Raw genomic sequence first — 19,464 nt, 5'->3', positions numbered from 1 at the left:
TTTGACTTGATTCTTGCATTCCTCTAGTCTGCTGTTGGGTCTCTGTATAATATTTTTTATTTCAGTCAGTGTATGTTTAATTTCTAGTTGGTCCTTTTTCATATCTTCAAGGGTCTCATTATATTTATCGGCCTTTTCTAGGATATTCTTGAAAAGCCTTATAACTGTGGTTTTGAATTCTATATCCAGTCGTTTGTTTTCCTCCATTTCTTTAGTTTGTGATCTGTTTCTTTGTCTCCCCATTTTTCACTGCTTCCCTGAGTTGGTAGGGTGGCTTTGTGTGCTAGGTTTCCTATATGGCCCAGTGGGTCGGCCTCCCCAGTTAACCTGAGGTGGACACTCTTGGTGCACCCCTTTGTGGACTGTGTGTACAGCCTTGTTGTACTTAAGTCTTGATTGCTGTTGGTATCACTGGGAGGAATTGACCTGCAGGCCAGTTGGCTGTGAGGATCAGCTGTGTCTACACTGGGAGATTTTCGGTGCTGGAGACAGCCTTATAGGATTAGCCTTGCCAGATTGCAAAAGCCTCTGTGCTCAGCTTGGAAAGGGTGGAGTCTCAGGGCGGAGCAGACAGTCTTGGCTTCCCATCAGCCCTGCCCTTGCGCGAGTCTCCAGACCTCTGCCTTCCGCGGTTCCCGAGTTTCTGCCTTACAGTCCAGATTTCCCCCGTTAGAGCGTGGGTCCCCAGGGGCTCGCCTGGAACTGCAGTTCAGTGCAGTCGGAACTGGGATTCAGTGCAGTCAGGAGCTTCTGACTCAATTCCGCTAGGGAAAGCCTGTGGTAACCTCTGCAGTCAGTCTTTGTGTGCACTCGCGCCTCCAGACCCCTGCTGCCGCGGCTCCCCTGAGTCTCCGAGTCTCCATGTGCCTTTCTCTCTACCTGACAGTCCAAACTCCCCCTGTATGAGCCTGGGTCCACAGGGTTTCGGCCAGAACTGAGGTTCAGTGCAGTCGGAACTGGGGTTCAGTTCAGTCGGGGGCTTCCTTCCCCTTTCCGCCAGAGAAAGCCAGCCAGGCACTCCACCACCCTTCCTCTCTGCGTGCGTGTCTCCGTACCTCAGCTCTTTGCCGCTCCTCCATGAGCTTTCCTCTTTCCTTCTAGTTGTAGAATTTCCACTCAGCCAGCTTTCCTGTGGTTCTGGATGGTGTCCGTTCTCTTTTTGTTGTAGTTTTGGAATTGTTGTGCGGGGCAGCAGTTTAGGTGCTTACCTATGCCGCCATCTTGGTTTCTCCCCAGATTTCCTTTTTTAATCACTTAAAATATTTTCAATTACAGTTGACATACATTATTATATTAGTTTCAAGTGTACACCCCACTGATTAGACATTACATAACTTACTAAGTGATCAACCAGATAAATCTTGTATCCATCTGACACCATACTTAGTTATTAGAATATTATTGACTATATTCCCTATGCTGTGCTTTACATCCCCATGACTATTCTGTAATAACCAATTTGTACTTCTTTTTTTTAATATATATATTTTATTGATTTTTCACAGAGAGGAAGGGAGAGGGAGAGAGAGTTAGAAACATCGATGAGAGAGAAACATTGATCAGCTGCCTCCTGCACACCCCCCACTGGGGATGGAGCCCGCAACCAAGGTACATGCCCTTGACCGGAATCGAACCTGGGACCCTTCAGTCCGCAGGCCAACGCTCTATCCACTGAGCCAAACCGGTTAGGGCTGTACTTCTTAATCTCTTCACCTTTTTCACGTAATCCTCTCCCTTCTATCAACCATCAAAATATTCTCTGTATCTATGAGTCTGTTTCCATTCTGCTTGTTCATTTATTTTGTCTTTTACATTCATTTGTTGATAGATATGTATTTATTGCCACTTTATTGCTCATATTTTTAATTTTCTTCTTCTTTTTAAAGAAGACCCTTTAACATTTCATACAATACTGGTTTGGTGGTGATGAACTCCTTTAGCTTTTTCTTATCTGGGATTTCTTTATCGGTCCAGCTCTTGCCCTGATGACAGACAATTCAGTTCCTCTCCACATGTCCCTGGTGCTATCCCAGCGCTGGAGTTCAGAGAGAGTCTGAGTAAGTCAGTGTGTGGGCCCTTTAAGAGGAACTGCCTGGTACTCTAGTAGCCCTCCCTTTCCCTCAGCTTCAATCCCTACTGTATTTGTTGTTGTTATTGTTTGTTAATCCTCACCTGAGGATATTTTTTCCATTGATTTTTAGAGAGAGTTGAAGGGAGGGAGGGAGGGAAGAAAGGAAGAAGGGTGAGACAGAGACAGGAGGGGGGGGGGGAGAGAGAGAGAGAGAGAGAAACACATAGATGTGAGACACATTGATTGGCTGCCTCCTGCATGCACCAGGGGATCAAACTTACAATCCAGGTATGTGCCCTTGACTGGGAATCAAACCCAAGACCCTTCACTGTGCAGGCCTACGCTCACTTGAGGCAATCCCTGCTGGTTTTTACAGCCGGAACTTAATGGGGCTTCCCTTCCTGGAACTGGAACCCTGGGTTGGGGGCCCTGGTTGGAGCTGGGACCTCTTGCTTCTCAGCCGAGATATCCCTCCTGATTTTTATCTGCCAGACATGGATGTGGGATCAGCTGCTTCTGCATCTCCATCCCTCCTACCAGTCTCAGTGTGGCTTCTTCTTTAATTCCCTAGTTGTAGGACTTCCATTCAGCCAGATTTCAGTCAGTTCTGAATGATGGTTGTTCTATAGTTTAGTTGTAATTTTGTGGTTGTGGCAGGATGAGAGTACTGCATTTACCTACACCACCATCTTGACCAGAAGTCCCCTAAAGTAAAATTTCCAATGCCCTAGGCCAGTGGTCGGCAAACTGCGGCTCGCGAGCCACATGCGGCTTGCAAGCCGTGGTTTGCCACTCTGTTGACTAATGTGTTTGCCGACCACTGCCCTAGGCCACACCCCTACTATAACTCTTTCTCTAGAGATTTTATAAGAATAACTTAAAACAGTGATTGTCAACCTTTTTAATCTGTTACTACTTTTGATAAGCATAAATTCTCACAGCTTCCTTTAAAATTATTTGAAGTTTCAAAATAAAGAAGCCAAAGCAATTCTGAAATTGTATTATCAAACCGCTCACACACACATTTGTTGAGATAACTAATATAAATTTTAATTTTAGAAAGTAACATTATAACTCTAAAAACCAATTTTTAGGTAAATAAGGTGTTAAACATTTAGGAACAAAGTTTTTAAGGACATTTCCAAGACTATACATATATTTACCGATTCAACTGAACAATTTTCAATTCCTTGTGTCAAGGTAACATTCATTAAAGAGGATTCCTCAGCAGCCAAAGAAACAATATCCTGCTAAAGCAAATTAGAAAAAAATAGGTAAGTTATCACAATAGTAGTCGTCATCACAGGAACAATCTCATTCTGTTAAATGTTTTAATCACATGAATGCTCATTTATAAAACTAATTAAAATACTATATCCCAGGTAGGCTGCCTCCAACTTAAATATTCCTGATTCCATATGCCTCCTACAAACGAAGAACTTGCATGCCCCTTCCCCCTTGCCACTCCTTCCTATCCTTGTCACTCCCATTTCTCTTGCCACTGCAGATCTCATATCAAAAGTCTCTGCTGCTGTGTGGCTGAGGTCACTTTCCTTTGAAGCATTTTATCTAGCCCCAGTCCCCTACCTCTATTCTCATGCCAGTACCAGGTGGCAGAATGAGGAGATCTGCAAGTAGAGAGAGTGAGAATGAGGAAAGGGATATTACTATCCCCACCTAGGGCCATGACAGGATTCTTACCACCACTGCTGGAGCTGTCACTGGCAAAAGGGAGAAAAACTATATCCAGAAGGGGAGCAGAGACATAAAGGAAGAAGGAAAAAAAGAAAGCCAGAAATTCTTCATTTCCCATCCTCTCCCTTTTTCATTGCTATAGAAGCTGTCAGCCTTTTTCATCTTCAACCTGTCGCCAAGCTTCATACCCCAGGTGTCTGTCATCCATTATCTTGACTAAGTTAGGAGCTTCCTACAACAGTTTCTTACTTAATTGTTTCACTTCAGTTTTAAAAAATTTTTAATGAATATAAGGAGTTGCATTTTATTCTTTAATATACATTTTTGTGGAAACGTGTTTCTCTCTTAATTTTTATGAATATTCTACATTTTAGATACTCTCAATTCTTCAGTTACTCTACATAAAAATTCTGTTTTATGAAGAGTTGAAAATGATTAATTAGGATCAATATTTTCCTGTCCCTTCATACTGATTGTTTTCTCATTCCTGACTATATCTCACATCTGTTTACCATTTTTGGAAGCAGAATAAGAATGAAACTGAAGGTTAAAGCATGAGCATAGGATAAAGGACTAAAGGTTCAAAAGAACCATTGCATCAATCTTTTTCCTTCACTCCAAGCACTTGGGAAAATCAATTAAAAAAATTTTTTTTATTGATTTCAGAGAGGAAGGGAGAGGGGAAGAGATAGAAACATCAATGATGAGAGAGAATCATTGATTGGCTGCCTCCTGCATGCCCCCTACTGTGCCCTTGACCGGAATTGAACCCGGAACCCTTCAGTTCACAGGTCGACGCTCTATCCACTGAGCCAAATCAGCTAGGGTGAAATCAATTTTGTTAAAAAATCATAAACTGCTGAAACCGGTTTGGCTCGGTGGATAGAGCGTCGGCCTGCGGACTGAGGGGTTCCGGGTTTGATTCCGGTCAAGGGCATGTACCTTGGTTGCGGGCACATCCCCAGTAGGGGGTGTGCAGGAGGCAGCTGATCGATGTTTCTCTCTCATCGATGTTTCTGACTCTCTATCTCTCTCCCTTCCTCTCTGTAAAAAATAAATAAAATATATTTAAAAAAAAATCATAAACTAAACAAGCTTGCTTAATCCCAATTTTCAGTAGCTGTGCTCTAAGAAATGCCTGAGCCCAAATAAAGAAGAGAGTAGTATCCCAGTATCTCAATATCCAGTATGTTATCGAATATTTAGTAAAACACATTCTCTTTTAATGCATTATGAAATTGTCTTTCCTTCCAAGGCATTCAGTTTCAATGTGGGCTGACTCTGAATTCCCAGAGTGGTTATCAGAGTACAGTGATGATGGGACAGAGTAGAAAAGCACTGGTTTATTTTTATTTGGTATGGCAATAATATTTACATTTGTACAGCCAGTAAAGTGACAATTGAGGAAATATTTTATAGTACATTGTTTCCAACTATGTTTTCAAATAACTATGTTTTTCAAGTAAAAGTTATGTCTTCAAATAAAAAAAATGTTTAAAATTTTATTTTGGTCATGAAATCCCTACATAGTCTTTCAGATGCAAAGCTAAGGTAACTGGTGGGTCCAAAACATACTATTCTTAAAGGTGAGAAGGGTGAATTTAGATAAAAATCAAAACACAGGTGTATTGTCTAGAGTCCTAAAAGATTCCATGACAAACTGGGGCCTAGTAGTATTCCCAGCATATAACTAGATTCTCTTACCTCAGAGCTAATATTTTTATTAGTATCCTCATGAAAGCTATAATTAGATTCCTCAGTCACATCCTTCCAAGTTTTGGGTTGAGTTAACACTTGCTGGGAATTTGAACCTTTCATCATGGAGGTCTCTGAATTATTAAGGAAGTAAAAAAGATTTCACCAAAATATCTTTCCAACTTAAATTCGAATATGATTGTTATAAAAGAAAACTTCTGACACTGTAATCCATTTAAACAAAGTGTGTACAAACTCTCTATGTCACATATTTATCTTCCCTTTCCTCACATCTGCCTCTTTTTCACCTCCACTCCCCATCCTGCACCATTTGTCTCTAGATCGATCTATTCTTGTTCATCAAATTATGTTGATCATTATATCCCACATATGAGTGAGATCATGTGATATTTATCTTTCTCCAACTGGCTTATTGTAATGATTTCAGGAAAAGTGATCAGAAAGCAGAGGCTCACTCACCACATAAGTTGGTTTTATTATCTATCTATATAAAACCCTAATATGCAAATAGACCAAATGGCGGAAAGACCAGCAGAAAGACTGGTCACTATGACACGTACTGACCACCAGGGGGCAGGCGCTCAATGCAGGAGCTGCCCCCAGCCTGCAAGTCCTGACGGCAGCGGGCAGTGCCAGGCCAAGGCAGGTGCGAGCGGGGGCCCCAATCACCCTGCCAGTCGCCCCATAGATCAGCCCTGATCACCAGCCAGACCTAGAGACCCTACCCATGCATGAATTTCATGCACCGGGCCTCTAGTTCCTTTATAATAGTCACAATAATAATCAGCAATTATTAATACTCCATGTAACCTCTGGGTGTATGGAAATATCTGTCTCAGGTTAACTATATTGTTTAAATGCTATTCTTATTACTAGGTGACTTTTTTCATGTTGTTTTAAAGTGAAACATTATCTTACTAGATATGAAAATTTTCTTTATTGGAGGTTTGTGAATACTGCCTTTGGGGTGGAGGAGGTAGGAAAGTGTGAGATTAAGAGTAGTACACACTGCATATAAACTTCATCTTTTTATATAGCTTTGTGGACAAAAATTAATCCACAAAGCTGAAAAATACAATGCTTACATAACAATTTCTTTTAAATTCAAATATTTTTCTAGAGATAGCATTTATAGTTTGGAATAAAAAGATGGATCCCATCCTCATTTTGAAATGTAAAAGGAAATTTTTGTTTCTTCAATGTTCCCCTCAACATCAACAGAATTAGGATGTCTTACCTACTATGTTTCTGCCCCCCATTTCTTCCCTTATTGATTCCTTTTGTCTCAATTTTCTTCCAAGTTGAAAGCCAGAAGACAGAAAGCATTTTGTAAACAACTGTAAAAATACACATTTTTGTTTCTAGATTTTGTACAAGGAAAGCAATTCAATAAATACAAGCAAATATGCTAAAAAGTCAAAATTATAATTCATGCACACACATCCATCAAATTAATTAAAAATAAGGAGGTATTTTTTATAAGTTTAAGTTCTTGACTATATGAGTGTAAATATGTGTTTATTTATTTAAAACTAAACATTGCCCCCATGTAAAAGGATGGAAAACTATTACCATTTTCAGTTCAGTATGAATCAAATCCTGGGTAGCAGATGACAGAAGTGTATCCACTCCTCCCCTTGTTTTCCACATCATCAGTCTTTGGGTAGGAGGTGCAAGTTCCAAAACCATGAGAGTGTCAGCAAAGAAAGTAAGCTGTTTATGCATAGTTTTGCTACTGATCTCCTTGACTGGATCTATGAGCAATTTCCTCTTTTTGTTTTTCCTTTTCCAAGCAATATCTAAATATAAGAAATAGGCACAAATGTGATTGATTGTATAGCTTTGTAAAATATTCTTGGCACCGCATATCTAAGAAATGTCTACCACAATACAACCTACAGAGATGCATAGAGAAGAAAATCCCCTTCTCTCTACTGAAAATTATGCTTTACAAAGTTTTTGCACAACTAGAGTGTCTAAGCAGCCAAGAGTTCACACACTTTGAGGTGTTTCTCAAAGGCTCTGAGGAGAGATTCTGTTGACCTACTTAGTGGACAACTGAGAAAATGTAGAGTAGAGGGTATATTGATGAGGAAGTCAATCAATTCTGAGGTTCCTTAAAATATATACACAACAGAATAACGTTTGAAACATTGACTTGTATTTGTCCAGCATATTTTTCCCTCCCCCAGTGAAATTCATACACAAAGTCTAAGTGGGTAGCCCATGGGCTTTCGTTCCCATAGGAAATTTTACTAGGTAGAAAGCAAAAGTCACGTTTTTCCTTAGTAAAGATGTAAAAGGGGAGGGAGGGTTAGATTTCCAAGAATGTGAAGATTTGGGATCAGATGGAGCCGGAAAGAACAGAAACCAGATGGCTGATGTGCCTCAGTAAAATCCTGGAATAAGATCCTAGAGGAGCAGGATGTGTGAAGACTCCAGAAGCTATGCAGGCTGGGACAGTGGGCACCACAGACTGGTGTGGTTGATAACCAGAGGTTCCCTACCACTTGTCACATATTTCCCCCAAAATTTGATACCACATGGCTTCGGGCAGATAAGGGAGGTCTGGAATTCTTGCCAGCCCTATGGGATAGAGGCTCAGAATTGAATTTAGTAAAGAAAAATTTAAATGCTTTACTCCTGGCATGTCGGAGTTTATAAACTGAAATCCATATCAAATATACTACTTAAAACTAGTGCCTTCTTAAAAGGTTTAGTTATATATTAGATTTATATTTATTGTTATTCCTAAAAATATGCTTGAGGTTAAACATTATCGTAGAAAAGATAGTACCTTTCTTTTGATTCTTTTATTATGCCTTATTTGATAGTCATTTATGTGTTTATTTATTTCCTGATGGGATTGTAAGCTTCCTTTTTTATTGAGTTTATTGGGGTGGCATTAGTTAACAATACAGGTTTCAAGTATACAACTCAACAAAATATCATATGTATACATCATCATGCATCTATTGCCCAAGTGAAGTATCTTTCCATCCTCATTTATCACCCCTTTGCCCTCTTCCACCTCCCCCATCCCACTTCCCTTGGGCTATCACCATACTTTTGTCTGTGTCTATGTGTTAAAACCTATCTAATAAAAGAGTAATATGCAAATTGACTGTCACTCCAATACACAAGATGGCTGCCCCCATGTGGTCAAAGATGGCTGCCCCCATGTGGACACAAGATGGCTGCCACAAGATGGCCAGCAGGGGAGGGCAGTTGGGAGGGACCAGGCCTGCAAGGGAGGGCAGTTGGGGGCGATCAAGCCTGCAGGGAGGGCTGTTGGGAGGGACTAGGCCTGCAGAGGAGGGAAGTTGGGGGAGACCAGGCCTGCAGGGAAGGGCAGTTGGGGGGGACCCAGGCCTGCAGGGGAGGGCAGTTGGGGGAGACCAGGCCTGCAGGGGGGGGGGCAGTTAGAGGCAATCAGGCTGGCAGGGGAGCAGTTAGGCATCAATCAGGCTGGCAGGGGAGTGGTTAGGGGGTGATCAGGCTGGCAGGCAGAAGCGGTTAGGGGCAATCAGGAAGGCAGGCAGGCGAGCAGTTGGGAGCCAGCAGTTCTGGATTGTGAGAGGGATGTCTGACTGCCCTACTGGGATCAGGCCTAAATGGGCAGTCGGACATCCCTCATGGGGTCCCAGATTGGAGAGGGTGCAGGCTGGGCTAAGGGACACCCCGCCGTGCACAAATTTCATGCACTGGGCCTCTAGTGTATATATATATATATATACATATATATATATATATATATATATATGTATATATATATATATATTAAAATCTATGGAGATATATATATATATATATATATATATATATATATATATAAATTAAATGTGTATATACACTGAGTGGCTAGATTATTATGACCTCTGAACGCATAATAATCTGGCCACTCAGTATATATTTATATATATATTAGAGGCCCGGTGCATGAATTCGTGCATGGGTGGGGTCCGGCCAGCCTGGCCAGGGGGAGGGGACATGGGCGGTTGGCCAGCTTGCCTGCTGGTCGAACTCCTGGTCGAGGGGACAATTTGCATATTAGCCTTTTATTACATAGGATATACACTGAGTGGCCAGATTATTATGCGTTCAGAGATCATAATAATCTGGCCACTCAGTGTATATAATTTTAATTTCCTTAGTAGCAAGAACTATGTCTTCTTCATTTGTGCCCAATACAGAGTAATGGCTCAATAACTACTGAAATTGAACTCAGTTTAAAATTTTCCAGTTTCCCAAACTGGAAATATTGTTTGACCAGAACAGAATATAATGAAAGTGTCATCTCAAAGTTCCTTCACACTCTTCCCTTTGTATTACAAATGTTATTACTAGATTGACAACCTCCTAAAATATTTCATATATTATTCAAATATTTAACAGTGAATAAGATAGTAGGTGTCAAAAATAAAAACATGAATGACTGACCTGAAGTATCAATTGGATCAAGGGTAAATCCTTCCTCTTCATTTGATAATGTGGTTTCATACATTTTTTCATTTTCCAGTAGATGTATACACTCTGGATTATCCGGTTCTACTAATCAACATCACCATAAAATGAATTATAAAAGATAATAGCTAGAGGACTATTTGAAAATCAAAGTGAAAAGATAAACTAATTGAATATTTATATTGCCATCTGGAGCCACATCTGAATTCTTACTAGAATCATGTATTTAATAGAGTTGAAGCAGCTCAGCTATTATACGGTCTGGGACCCACAGTGTCTAGGTGAGTCAAGTATCATCACCCTCTTTTGCACATGTGACATCTAAGACTGGACTTAGATGTGACTGTGACTATAGCCTCAGTGAAAGTGAAAACAGTGGTACTAACCATAACAAATAACTGAATTAAATGTGATTATATGTCTGCTAAAATTTTTATAATCTATTAAATCATTTAATTATTAGTTGACCCATGAAAACATAACTAAATTTTAATTGTCTATCTCTTGTAACATTTTAAATTTCTACTATTGTGTTAGAAAACAAATATCACATGAAAGTGAAGCCAATAATACTTTTAATGCTCAAAAATAAACAGAGTAAAAGACCTCAAATTATTTGAGGTGCCTTCACATAAATTTCAAGTAGGAACTATCCTCCCATTTGTAATTTCTCTCAAATTGTATATAGGTTGTCAAACCATATTAATATGGCATTAATATAATTAATAACCATATTAATGTCAAACATTAATGATGTTTTTACCATGTAACATATGTTGTTTTAATTATTCAAAAGCACAGTATTTTGGGAAAGTATTAAAATGTTCTCTCATACCTTGTTAAATAACTACTATTGTACCTTTCTCAGAACCTAGTATCTTATTCTGCATTGTTTTGACTCTCATACTAAGAGTTTGCAGGACATTTTTTATTATCTTCCAATATACTATACTGCTACTTAAACCCAGAAATTCGGAAGCTTAATTTGAATATTAGCCACTGTTCACTTTCTACACAAAGAAAATTTCAACATACCCACTATAGTATCGGGAGGCTCAGGAGGCATGGAAACTTCTTTGTTCAAATGCATGTCTTCTAACAGGATATTTTCATCATCTTGTAGTAGGTTGTCTTGAAAAACACAATAAATACTGTTATCATACAGAGTTGAATCTATCATTTGTTCACTAAACGTTGATTGGCATTATTATATGCAAAGCATTGTTAAAGGATACAAGAATAAATTAATCCTACTTAATTAAATTTGATTGGATACATAGATTATCACATTTCATGCAGGATGACATAGAATTTTATATACTTAATTTATTTCCTTTATTTAAAAAATATTTTTAGGTGTTTGATTTCAGGAAATACTATACTAATACTAAGATAGTAGCCTTGTTACAAAGCCATGTTTAGTTTCAGATCCAGAAATAAAAGTGTTCAAACTCCTTTGTTAGAGATCTAAGGTAGAGCCACTATTTTTTCATATTTTCAAAATTCCAGAAATTTGCCATAACCAGCCTTTTAATGTAGGCCAGAGAATTAAAAAAAAACACATTTGATGTATAACAGTTAATATCTTTAAAATATGTGCATTTGGATTTCCCAGTTTTTGTCTACTCTATTTTACTTTCATATAACATAAAAATAAAAAAATGACATAAAATGCTGGACAGATCCCTTAGAATAGCCCTCCCACAATTTCTGTTAAAGAAAACAATGTTTTTTGGTATATGACCTAGTATATTTTGTGAGGACTATACTAATCTCATTCTTTCCCTCCTAAAAATTAGAAAATTAAAAAAATTAAAACAAGCAGTATTTTACAACTTATATAGAAAATATAAACAGATGGCTATTTACTTAGACCGAGCCTAAATGTTTAAATATATTACAAATTTTGAAAACTTGTGTAAAAAATGTGTGGATTTATATTAAGCATACCTAAAATTTTAGTTTGATCTAATAAATCTACTAATACATTAGTAATTTCATATAAATAAATATCCAATTTCTATAGAACCAGACAGCATACCAATCATTTCTCCTGCAGCCCCTTCATCACCAAATCCATCTCCACTGTCATAGAGCAGAGATTTTTCTGCATTGAGGCTTCCAGAACTATGTTCAAGTAAAGGACCATTGGAATTCAGCAAGATGTTGTCATCAAAGAAGCTATGGCTTCTGAGGATTTCTGCTTCCGCCCCTAAATACATACATATCATGAATACTGAGTTAATCAGAAAAACACAGAATTTTCGGGTTAGAAGGAAATTCATATATCATCTTCTATAGCCCCTTCCCCTCATTTTACAGGTAAGGAAAAATGAAAGCTAAAACACTTTGTTGAATTATTAAACTAAAGTCACTCAGTTAATTAGTGGATACTGGATTTCTAGTCTGACACTTTTTCAAATACAATAGAAAAAAGAAAGCCAAAACATCAGGATAGAGCTTTTAGCTGTGGTACAGTTTAATAATTCTTCTACTTTAGGTAGGTCATGTCCTGCTTGACCAAGTATTATTTCAAGGATACTTGCTTGTGTTGTTTATCCATAATGGGGGTTTGAAAATAAGAAACATGTTTGCCTTCTTAGGAATGAAAAGAATGGGCTTACTACATTCATTCATTAAGTACCTATTGAATGACTGGGTATTAGGCATTATGCGGGGAATTGGAGATACAACAGTAAAAAGACAAAAATTAGCTGATATTAACTGAATGCTTATTATGTGCATTACATTATGCAAAGGAAGATACTATTATAATCCTTATTGTACGAAAAAGGAAACCCATCCACAGAAAGGTTTTGTAATGTGTACACAGTCACACTCTAATAAATGACAAAGCCAGGATCTGAACCCAGCAGAGCTGGTGGTAGGGTAGTATCAGTGTTAGAATTCTGACTGGTAAAATATTTTGCCAAGTGGAAGTTTATGACAGAAAACTCCTAAGACACTTACAGCACCAGATAACACCCTGCTTCAAACTAGCCTTCTTCCAGATTGACTGAGAGCACGTATTCTTTCCCTTCCCTGGGTTTAAATCTCTATGTCCAGGAGTCTGAAATCCCAGAGGGTCAGTTTGGTTTTTCCTATCGACCCTCTAATAACCCATGTTAGTGCTAGTCAGTAAATAAAATCATGAAGTACCACGCAGATTGAAAATTCTTCTGTAGGCACACATCTTCCAGAAAGTAAGAGTTTAAAAAGGCAACCTTCATTGTGCTGGACTAAAGATTTGCTCAAAAGAAAAAAGACTGACTTTCAAAAAGAACTAAAAATATGTCCACATTTTTCAAGTACAGCTTGATAGCACCCACCTCCCCAAAAATCAGTCGTGGTCAATAAGATAACATTTATGAAAAGACACTATATTCCTAGCACTGAGCATACAAGAACCCGAGATTACACAAAAACAAGTAATGAAATAATCATTGTCTTCAATTTTATATTGTAATCAGAATAGGATGGATTAATTTTAAACATTTCTTGAAGGACATTAGATTTAAATTAGTTTTTGAAGAATAGAAATATCACTTATTGGTGGAAAGGATTAAAGGAGGGTATAAGGAAAATAACCCTGTGATATTGCTAAGAGTATCCTAATTTAGGGGAGTAAAGCAGTAAGGGATAGGGCAGTAAGGCTCAGAGAAGTTAGGTAATTTGTCCAGTATCACACAGCAAGTCCACAGAGAAAACCCATATTTGAACCCAGGTTTGTCAGTCTATTAAAGACATGTTCTTCCCACATATACTAGAAAAAGGCAAGGAAAATATTATTAGGGGTTAAATTTATACATCAAAAGATTCATTTTAAGGATATTTCTACTGGCACAGAAGTAGCTATTTCTATTGGCATGATTTCAATACAAAACCACAAATAAAGGGTGTCCCCCCAAAATGCATACACACTTTAACAGCTGATAGCTTAATTTTAATAAACATTGCCTTTATAATTATTCAAAGTGTCTATATACATTTTTTGGGACATTCTATATAATTGATTATGATGTAATTTTGATTTCCCAAATATTCTCACCAAAGTTCCCAGCTTGGAAAAGTAGAATATTGTGATAATCTTCTCTAAGTGTGATTTCTTCTGGTCTGCTTTGGTTCTGAGTAAATTTTTCTAAAACACCAATAGCACTATAGAGAATAGAAAATTGAGGAAAACATGTGAACAGAACATGTTTTGTAGTATATTGCAAAACAACAAAAACATCCCTAAAACAAAAAACAGATTTTATTATAAAAATAAAGATTTTTATTTTCTCAATAGTATCTATACTAATAAAAGGGTAATATGCTAATTAGACTGGGAGACCTTCCGGACGTCCTTCCGGACAAAGCCATGGTGGCAGGGCAGAGGCAGAGGTCGTTAAGAGCGATCAGGCCAGGAGGGGAGGGCAGTTGGGGGTGATCAGGCCGGAAGGGGGGGCAGTTGGGTGCAAGCAGGCCAGCAGGGGGGGCCAGTTGGGGCGAGCAGGCTGGCGGGGGGAGGGCGGTTGGGGGTAAGCAGGCCGGCAGGGGGGGGCAGTTGGGGGTGAGCAGGCCGGCAGGCAGAGTGGTTAGGGGCAATCAGGCAGGCAGGCAGGTGAGTGGTTAGGAGCCAGTGGTCCCAGATTGTGAGTGGGGGCAGGCCGGGCTGAGGGACACCCCCCTCCCATGCACGAATTCCGTGCACTGGGTCACTAGTTATTTATAAACACTAGTTTCTTATACATGCCTATGACCTCCAGGTTGCCAAGTCCAATGGTCAACTTTCAGTCCTATTTACTTACCCCAACCAATAGCATTTGAAATAGATGTTAACTTCCCTTCTTATGAAACACTTTCTACTTTTGGCCTCTGGGATACCACTCTCTCTTGATATTCTTTCTATCCCATTGTCTGCTCCTTTTCCATCTCCTTTATTATTCTTCCTCATCTCCCAGACTGTTAACTATTAGGAATGACCCAACGCTCAGTCTGTAGATCTTGATCTCATTCTCTCCCATACTCCCTCTCTCCCTTTAAATTCTATACTTACTCCCTTGGGAGATCCTATGACTCATGGTTGAAGTTCATCTAAATATTCACAACTCCCAAATTTATACATCCCATCCAGACCTCTTTCCTGAATCTCAGACCCAGATATTCAACTACCTACCTACTTCCCTTGGATGTATAACAGTCACCTCAAAACTTATGTTCAAAACCCAATTTACTTCCTTCACACTGTCCCTCTGAAACCGGCCATTCCATAGTTATCCTAATATTATTAAGTGGTAACTCCATTCTCATGCCAAAAATCATATAGTCATCCTTCACTTCTCTCTTTCTCTTAAAGCCATTTCCAATCAGCAAATTCTGTTGGCTCTGACTTCAAAATATATTCATAATTTGACTGTTACCGCCTTGATATAAATGAAGACTGAGAACTAATGACATACACTGTCATCTCTCACCTGGACTTCTTACTGCAATAATCTTCTCACAGGCTCTCGCTAACTCCCTTTACCCCTTATAGTGAGTGGCCAAAGAGAGCACTTGAAATCCAGTCAAGTGCAGTCACTCTCCTATTCAAAACCCTCTTGTGCTCCCCAAGTGAAATAAAAGTCCTTATTGTAGCCTACAACACCCTACATCTGCATTACTGGCTACCTCTCTGACCTCATTTCTTACCACTCAGACCCTCATTTACTCCACTCCAGTCTCACCTGCCTCCTTGAAAATGCCCAGTGTACTCTGCCTTAGCACCTTTCTTTCCACTTGCTCTACCTGAAATATTCTTCCTCACATTATTGAATGATTTGTTCCTTTACCTCCTTCAGGTTTCTGTTCTGACCTTATTAGAAAAGTCTTGCCTGACCATTCTATTACTTATTTTATTTTCTATTTCTCTTCATAATGATGATCATCTCATGTCATAATGTATATTTACTTGTTTATTTGTTTATTGTCTGTCTACTCCAACTCAAATGTAAGATTCATGCTGCCAGGAGCTATTGTTTACTAATTGCTATCTTCTCAGTGCCTAGAACAGTGTCTGGCATATAGAAGGCACTCAATAAATATTTACTGAATGAATGGATGAATATACTATCACTATTGCAAATTTAGCAAATATAATGATATTTGTTTGGTGTTCTTTAAAATTTCACACTAAATTTAAGTCTTAGTCTATATGTTTACTTCAGTTAACTACATTCCATTTGCATTCATGATATCTGAAGATGAAAACAATAAAACATCAAGAAAGTCAAATTGAAGGAAAATAAAATAATTTACTTCACATTCTGGATTTCAAAATCATGAAATTCTTCTGGCAGTGTGATAGCACTGTAAGATGCTTCAAAATTCTCCTTTGGAAGGTCAACTAGTCCTGAAAAGAATGAAAAACCACATTCAATAAGTAACCATGCTGTGCAAAATAGAAACTCCCAACGAAATCTTTTTTATTTAAATAAGACCTTCTCTCACTGGACTACTGCTTAGTAACTGGTTTCCTGTACCCACTCCTGCCTCTCTCCAGTCCATTCTCTACAAAGCAGCCAGAGTGATATTTTAAATACAAAATCAGATCAGATCACTCCATTGCTTAAAATGATTTAGTGACTTTCCCAGTGCATTTAAATAAAATCCCAATTTTTAATCAGGGCCTCTGCAGCCTTACAAACCTATCAGCATCATCTAACGACACTCTTTCCCTCTCTCACTATACTGGTCTTTTTGTTCCCTGAACAAGTTAAGCACTTTTTCACCTCAAGACCTTTGCTCTTACAGTTCCCTCTGCCCAGAATGCTATTCCCACAGGGACTTTTTAGATGACTGGGTATTTCTCATTTTTCAAGTTTGAGCTTAAATTCTATTATCTCAGAAATTTTTTTCCTGACTAACCTAACTAAAATAAGATGTACTGTTATTTTCTGTTGTAGTAATCTTTTTATATTCATTCACAGCATAATCACAATCTATAATTATTATAATAATTTAAAAAACTGCTTCATTATCTGATTTCCTCACCAAACCATAAGGGACCTATTTGTCTTGTTTGTCCTTGTATCCCAGAGCCTAGTATAGTGTTTCACATAAAGTATGGGGGCAATGAACATTTGTGAAATAATGAACAAATGAACCATATTCAATATAATTTTTAAATCTACATAGAGATTATATAAATATTTTAAATAAAGAAAAAACCCTGTCAATCCTGATTCAACAAATATTAATGGAGGGAATAGTATGTACAAGACACTGAGAAAAGTACTATTAGAAATTCAGAAAATAAATGACAAAGATATTGCCTTCAAGGAGATTACAGACCAGTGTGAGAGGCAAAGCCTGTAACTAAATAACAATAATAGAAGATGGAAAATGATTTCTTAAAATTAAATTTAAAGGCATTATATTTATATTATATGTAAATCTCTAGCACTTTGGGATACCTAGAGATTTAAAAAATATTTTATTAATAGCATGCTATTTAAGGAGTCTTGAGAATTCTGAAAACAATGACTATTATTGATATCTAGGTTTTGTCAATTACACTATTTCTAATTTATCTCAAAAGGCAAAAACAGATATGGCAAACAAAGTAACACATTTAAAACTGAATATCAGAGTGTGTTGCATAAGTGTGGTAGCTTTATGTATATTTCTTACATAAACACACAGAAACATTACACGTTTTTGAAAGCATAACCTTTTCTTACAAACACAGGAGAAGAATGAAGGAAAGAATATAATTTGTCCTTAACCATGGAAACTTAGTTCGGTCAAAAGAAACATTACTTTCACTATACTCAACCTGGGTTTATGGAGTTCCACCAATTAAAAGAGCCCACCCAAAATAAAAATGCAAAGGTAACCAAGACATATACCTGGGCGAAATGTCATCTTCATTTTAAGCAATGCTTCACTGCAATCTGCCAAAAGATATTTTGCCTTCCTATTATAGATTCGAACAACTCCCAAAAGAAGATGTCCTGAAGTTCGAAGTGCAATTTTCACCTTTCAATAATTTTTAAAGTATTAGAATATTAAAAATTAGATTCACAAACTCTGTTCTTTGACAATTATAAAACCATAAGAATTTCTTCTCTTTAAAATCAGACATTTTGTGTTCTTATTTAAAGTGAGTCGCTTAACTTCTACCTCACCTAGTAAAACAGTTAACATTCTTTTTCTTCTATGAAGATAATCTAATGTGGCATTAAGTGAAGTATGCTATTATAGGCTTTATGGGAAGAATACAAAGTCTGCAGTCAGGCCAACTTGGGTTCAAGCCTTGGCTCAACTGCTAAAGCTGAGTTATTTAACCCTCCTGAACTTCAATTTATTAATAATAGCTACAATTTATTATATACTTCTTCTGTGCCAGGCATTGTCTTGAAAGCTTTTGAATCATTAATTAATTTAATTTAGACAACAACCTCTATTTACAGAAGAAAAAACTGAGACTCAGATATGTTAAATAGTATGCCCAAAGTAACACAACTATTAAGGGATGGAACAGGTATTAAATTTAAATTTGACCAACTTAAAAGTCCACACTCTTAAATTCCACACTTCACTGAAGCAAAAAGAAGTGCATCGCATAGGACTGTTATGAAGATTTAAAAAACTAATGAACATAAAGCCTAATCTACTGCTTTATACACGGTTGGTTTTTTATTATAATCTGTCCTTCTCTCAAGCAGAAAACTTAACCTATAAAATATTAAAATACTATTTTGGTGGAAATTTTAATAGCTTGTTATGGTTTTTATAATGAACATAATACTTTATTGTTTATGAAGTGTTTTCATATATATTTTCATTTATATTCAATCCTTTTTATCTACTCTCATTTATTCACTCATTTTTTAAAAGTAATACTTGCCCTGACCGGTTTGGCTCAGTGGATAGAGCGTCAGCCTGCGGACTGAAGGGTCCCAGGTTCGATTCCAGTCAAGGGCATGTACCTTGGTTGCGGGCACATGCCCAGGAGGTGGTGTGCAGGAGGCAGCTGATCGATGTTTCTCTCTCATCGATGTTTCTAACTCTCTATCCCTCTCCCTTCCTCTCTGTAAAAAATCAATAAAATATATTTTTTAAAAAAGTAATACTTATTTGATACTACTACGTACAGGGTAATCTGATAGAGGATGAGAAAGGATTACAAAATATGTATAAGACATGGCCGTTACCTGCAGAGTCCAATCTATTTATAATAAACATAAAACAGTTCATATATATATAAATATGATAAATGCTACAGGAACTAAAAGACCATTTGAGAAATAAAACATCCTTGGAAATATGTTTCATGATATAATGTATTTTAATTCATTTCCTCCCTGTAAGTCATGGCAAATACATGCTATATTTAAACAATAACATACCTTAGGTGAAATAATTTTTTCAATGATTATCTCTAGATTACATTCAGATACATGGGCCTTTGTGAGTTTCTTCTCCCAGTGAGCTGCAAGCCAGATTTTGGCCAATGGCCCTCGCTTACTCATAAGCACATGTGTGTAGAACAT

General features: G+C 37.7%; 1 protein-coding gene across 2 annotated transcripts in view; it reads right to left on the bottom strand.

Moving 5' to 3' along the window:
- The window catches only part of RAD21L1 (RAD21 cohesin complex component like 1), a gene marked incomplete at both ends in the record, with an annotated part of 31,999 nt that extends 12,535 nt beyond the window's left edge, over positions 1-19,464 (bottom strand). The window contains 11 exons of one of the 2 annotated variants that reach the window (XM_080687011.1): positions 3,235-3,321; positions 5,471-5,595; positions 6,720-6,819; positions 7,055-7,281; positions 9,923-10,033; positions 10,982-11,077; positions 11,988-12,158; positions 13,995-14,101; positions 16,226-16,319; positions 17,818-17,947; positions 19,321-19,464. In XM_080687011.1, coding sequence (XP_080543137.1) covers positions 3,235-3,321; positions 5,471-5,595; positions 6,720-6,819; positions 7,055-7,281; positions 9,923-10,033; positions 10,982-11,077; positions 11,988-12,158; positions 13,995-14,101; positions 16,226-16,319; positions 17,818-17,947; positions 19,321-19,464 — 1,392 coding nt within the window. The remainder of the gene's footprint in view (positions 1-3,234; positions 3,322-5,470; positions 5,596-6,719; positions 6,820-7,054; positions 7,282-9,922; positions 10,034-10,981; positions 11,078-11,987; positions 12,159-13,994; positions 14,102-16,225; positions 16,320-17,817; positions 17,948-19,320) is intronic. The other variant, XM_080687012.1, reaches the window with a different exon arrangement.

The sequence above is a fragment of the Plecotus auritus genome (genome assembly GCF_963455305.1).
Source record: "Plecotus auritus genome assembly, chromosome: 8".
NCBI classification, from domain to species: Eukaryota; Metazoa; Chordata; class Mammalia; order Chiroptera; family Vespertilionidae; genus Plecotus; species Plecotus auritus.
This window is presented reverse-complemented; position numbering and strand designations above follow the sequence as displayed.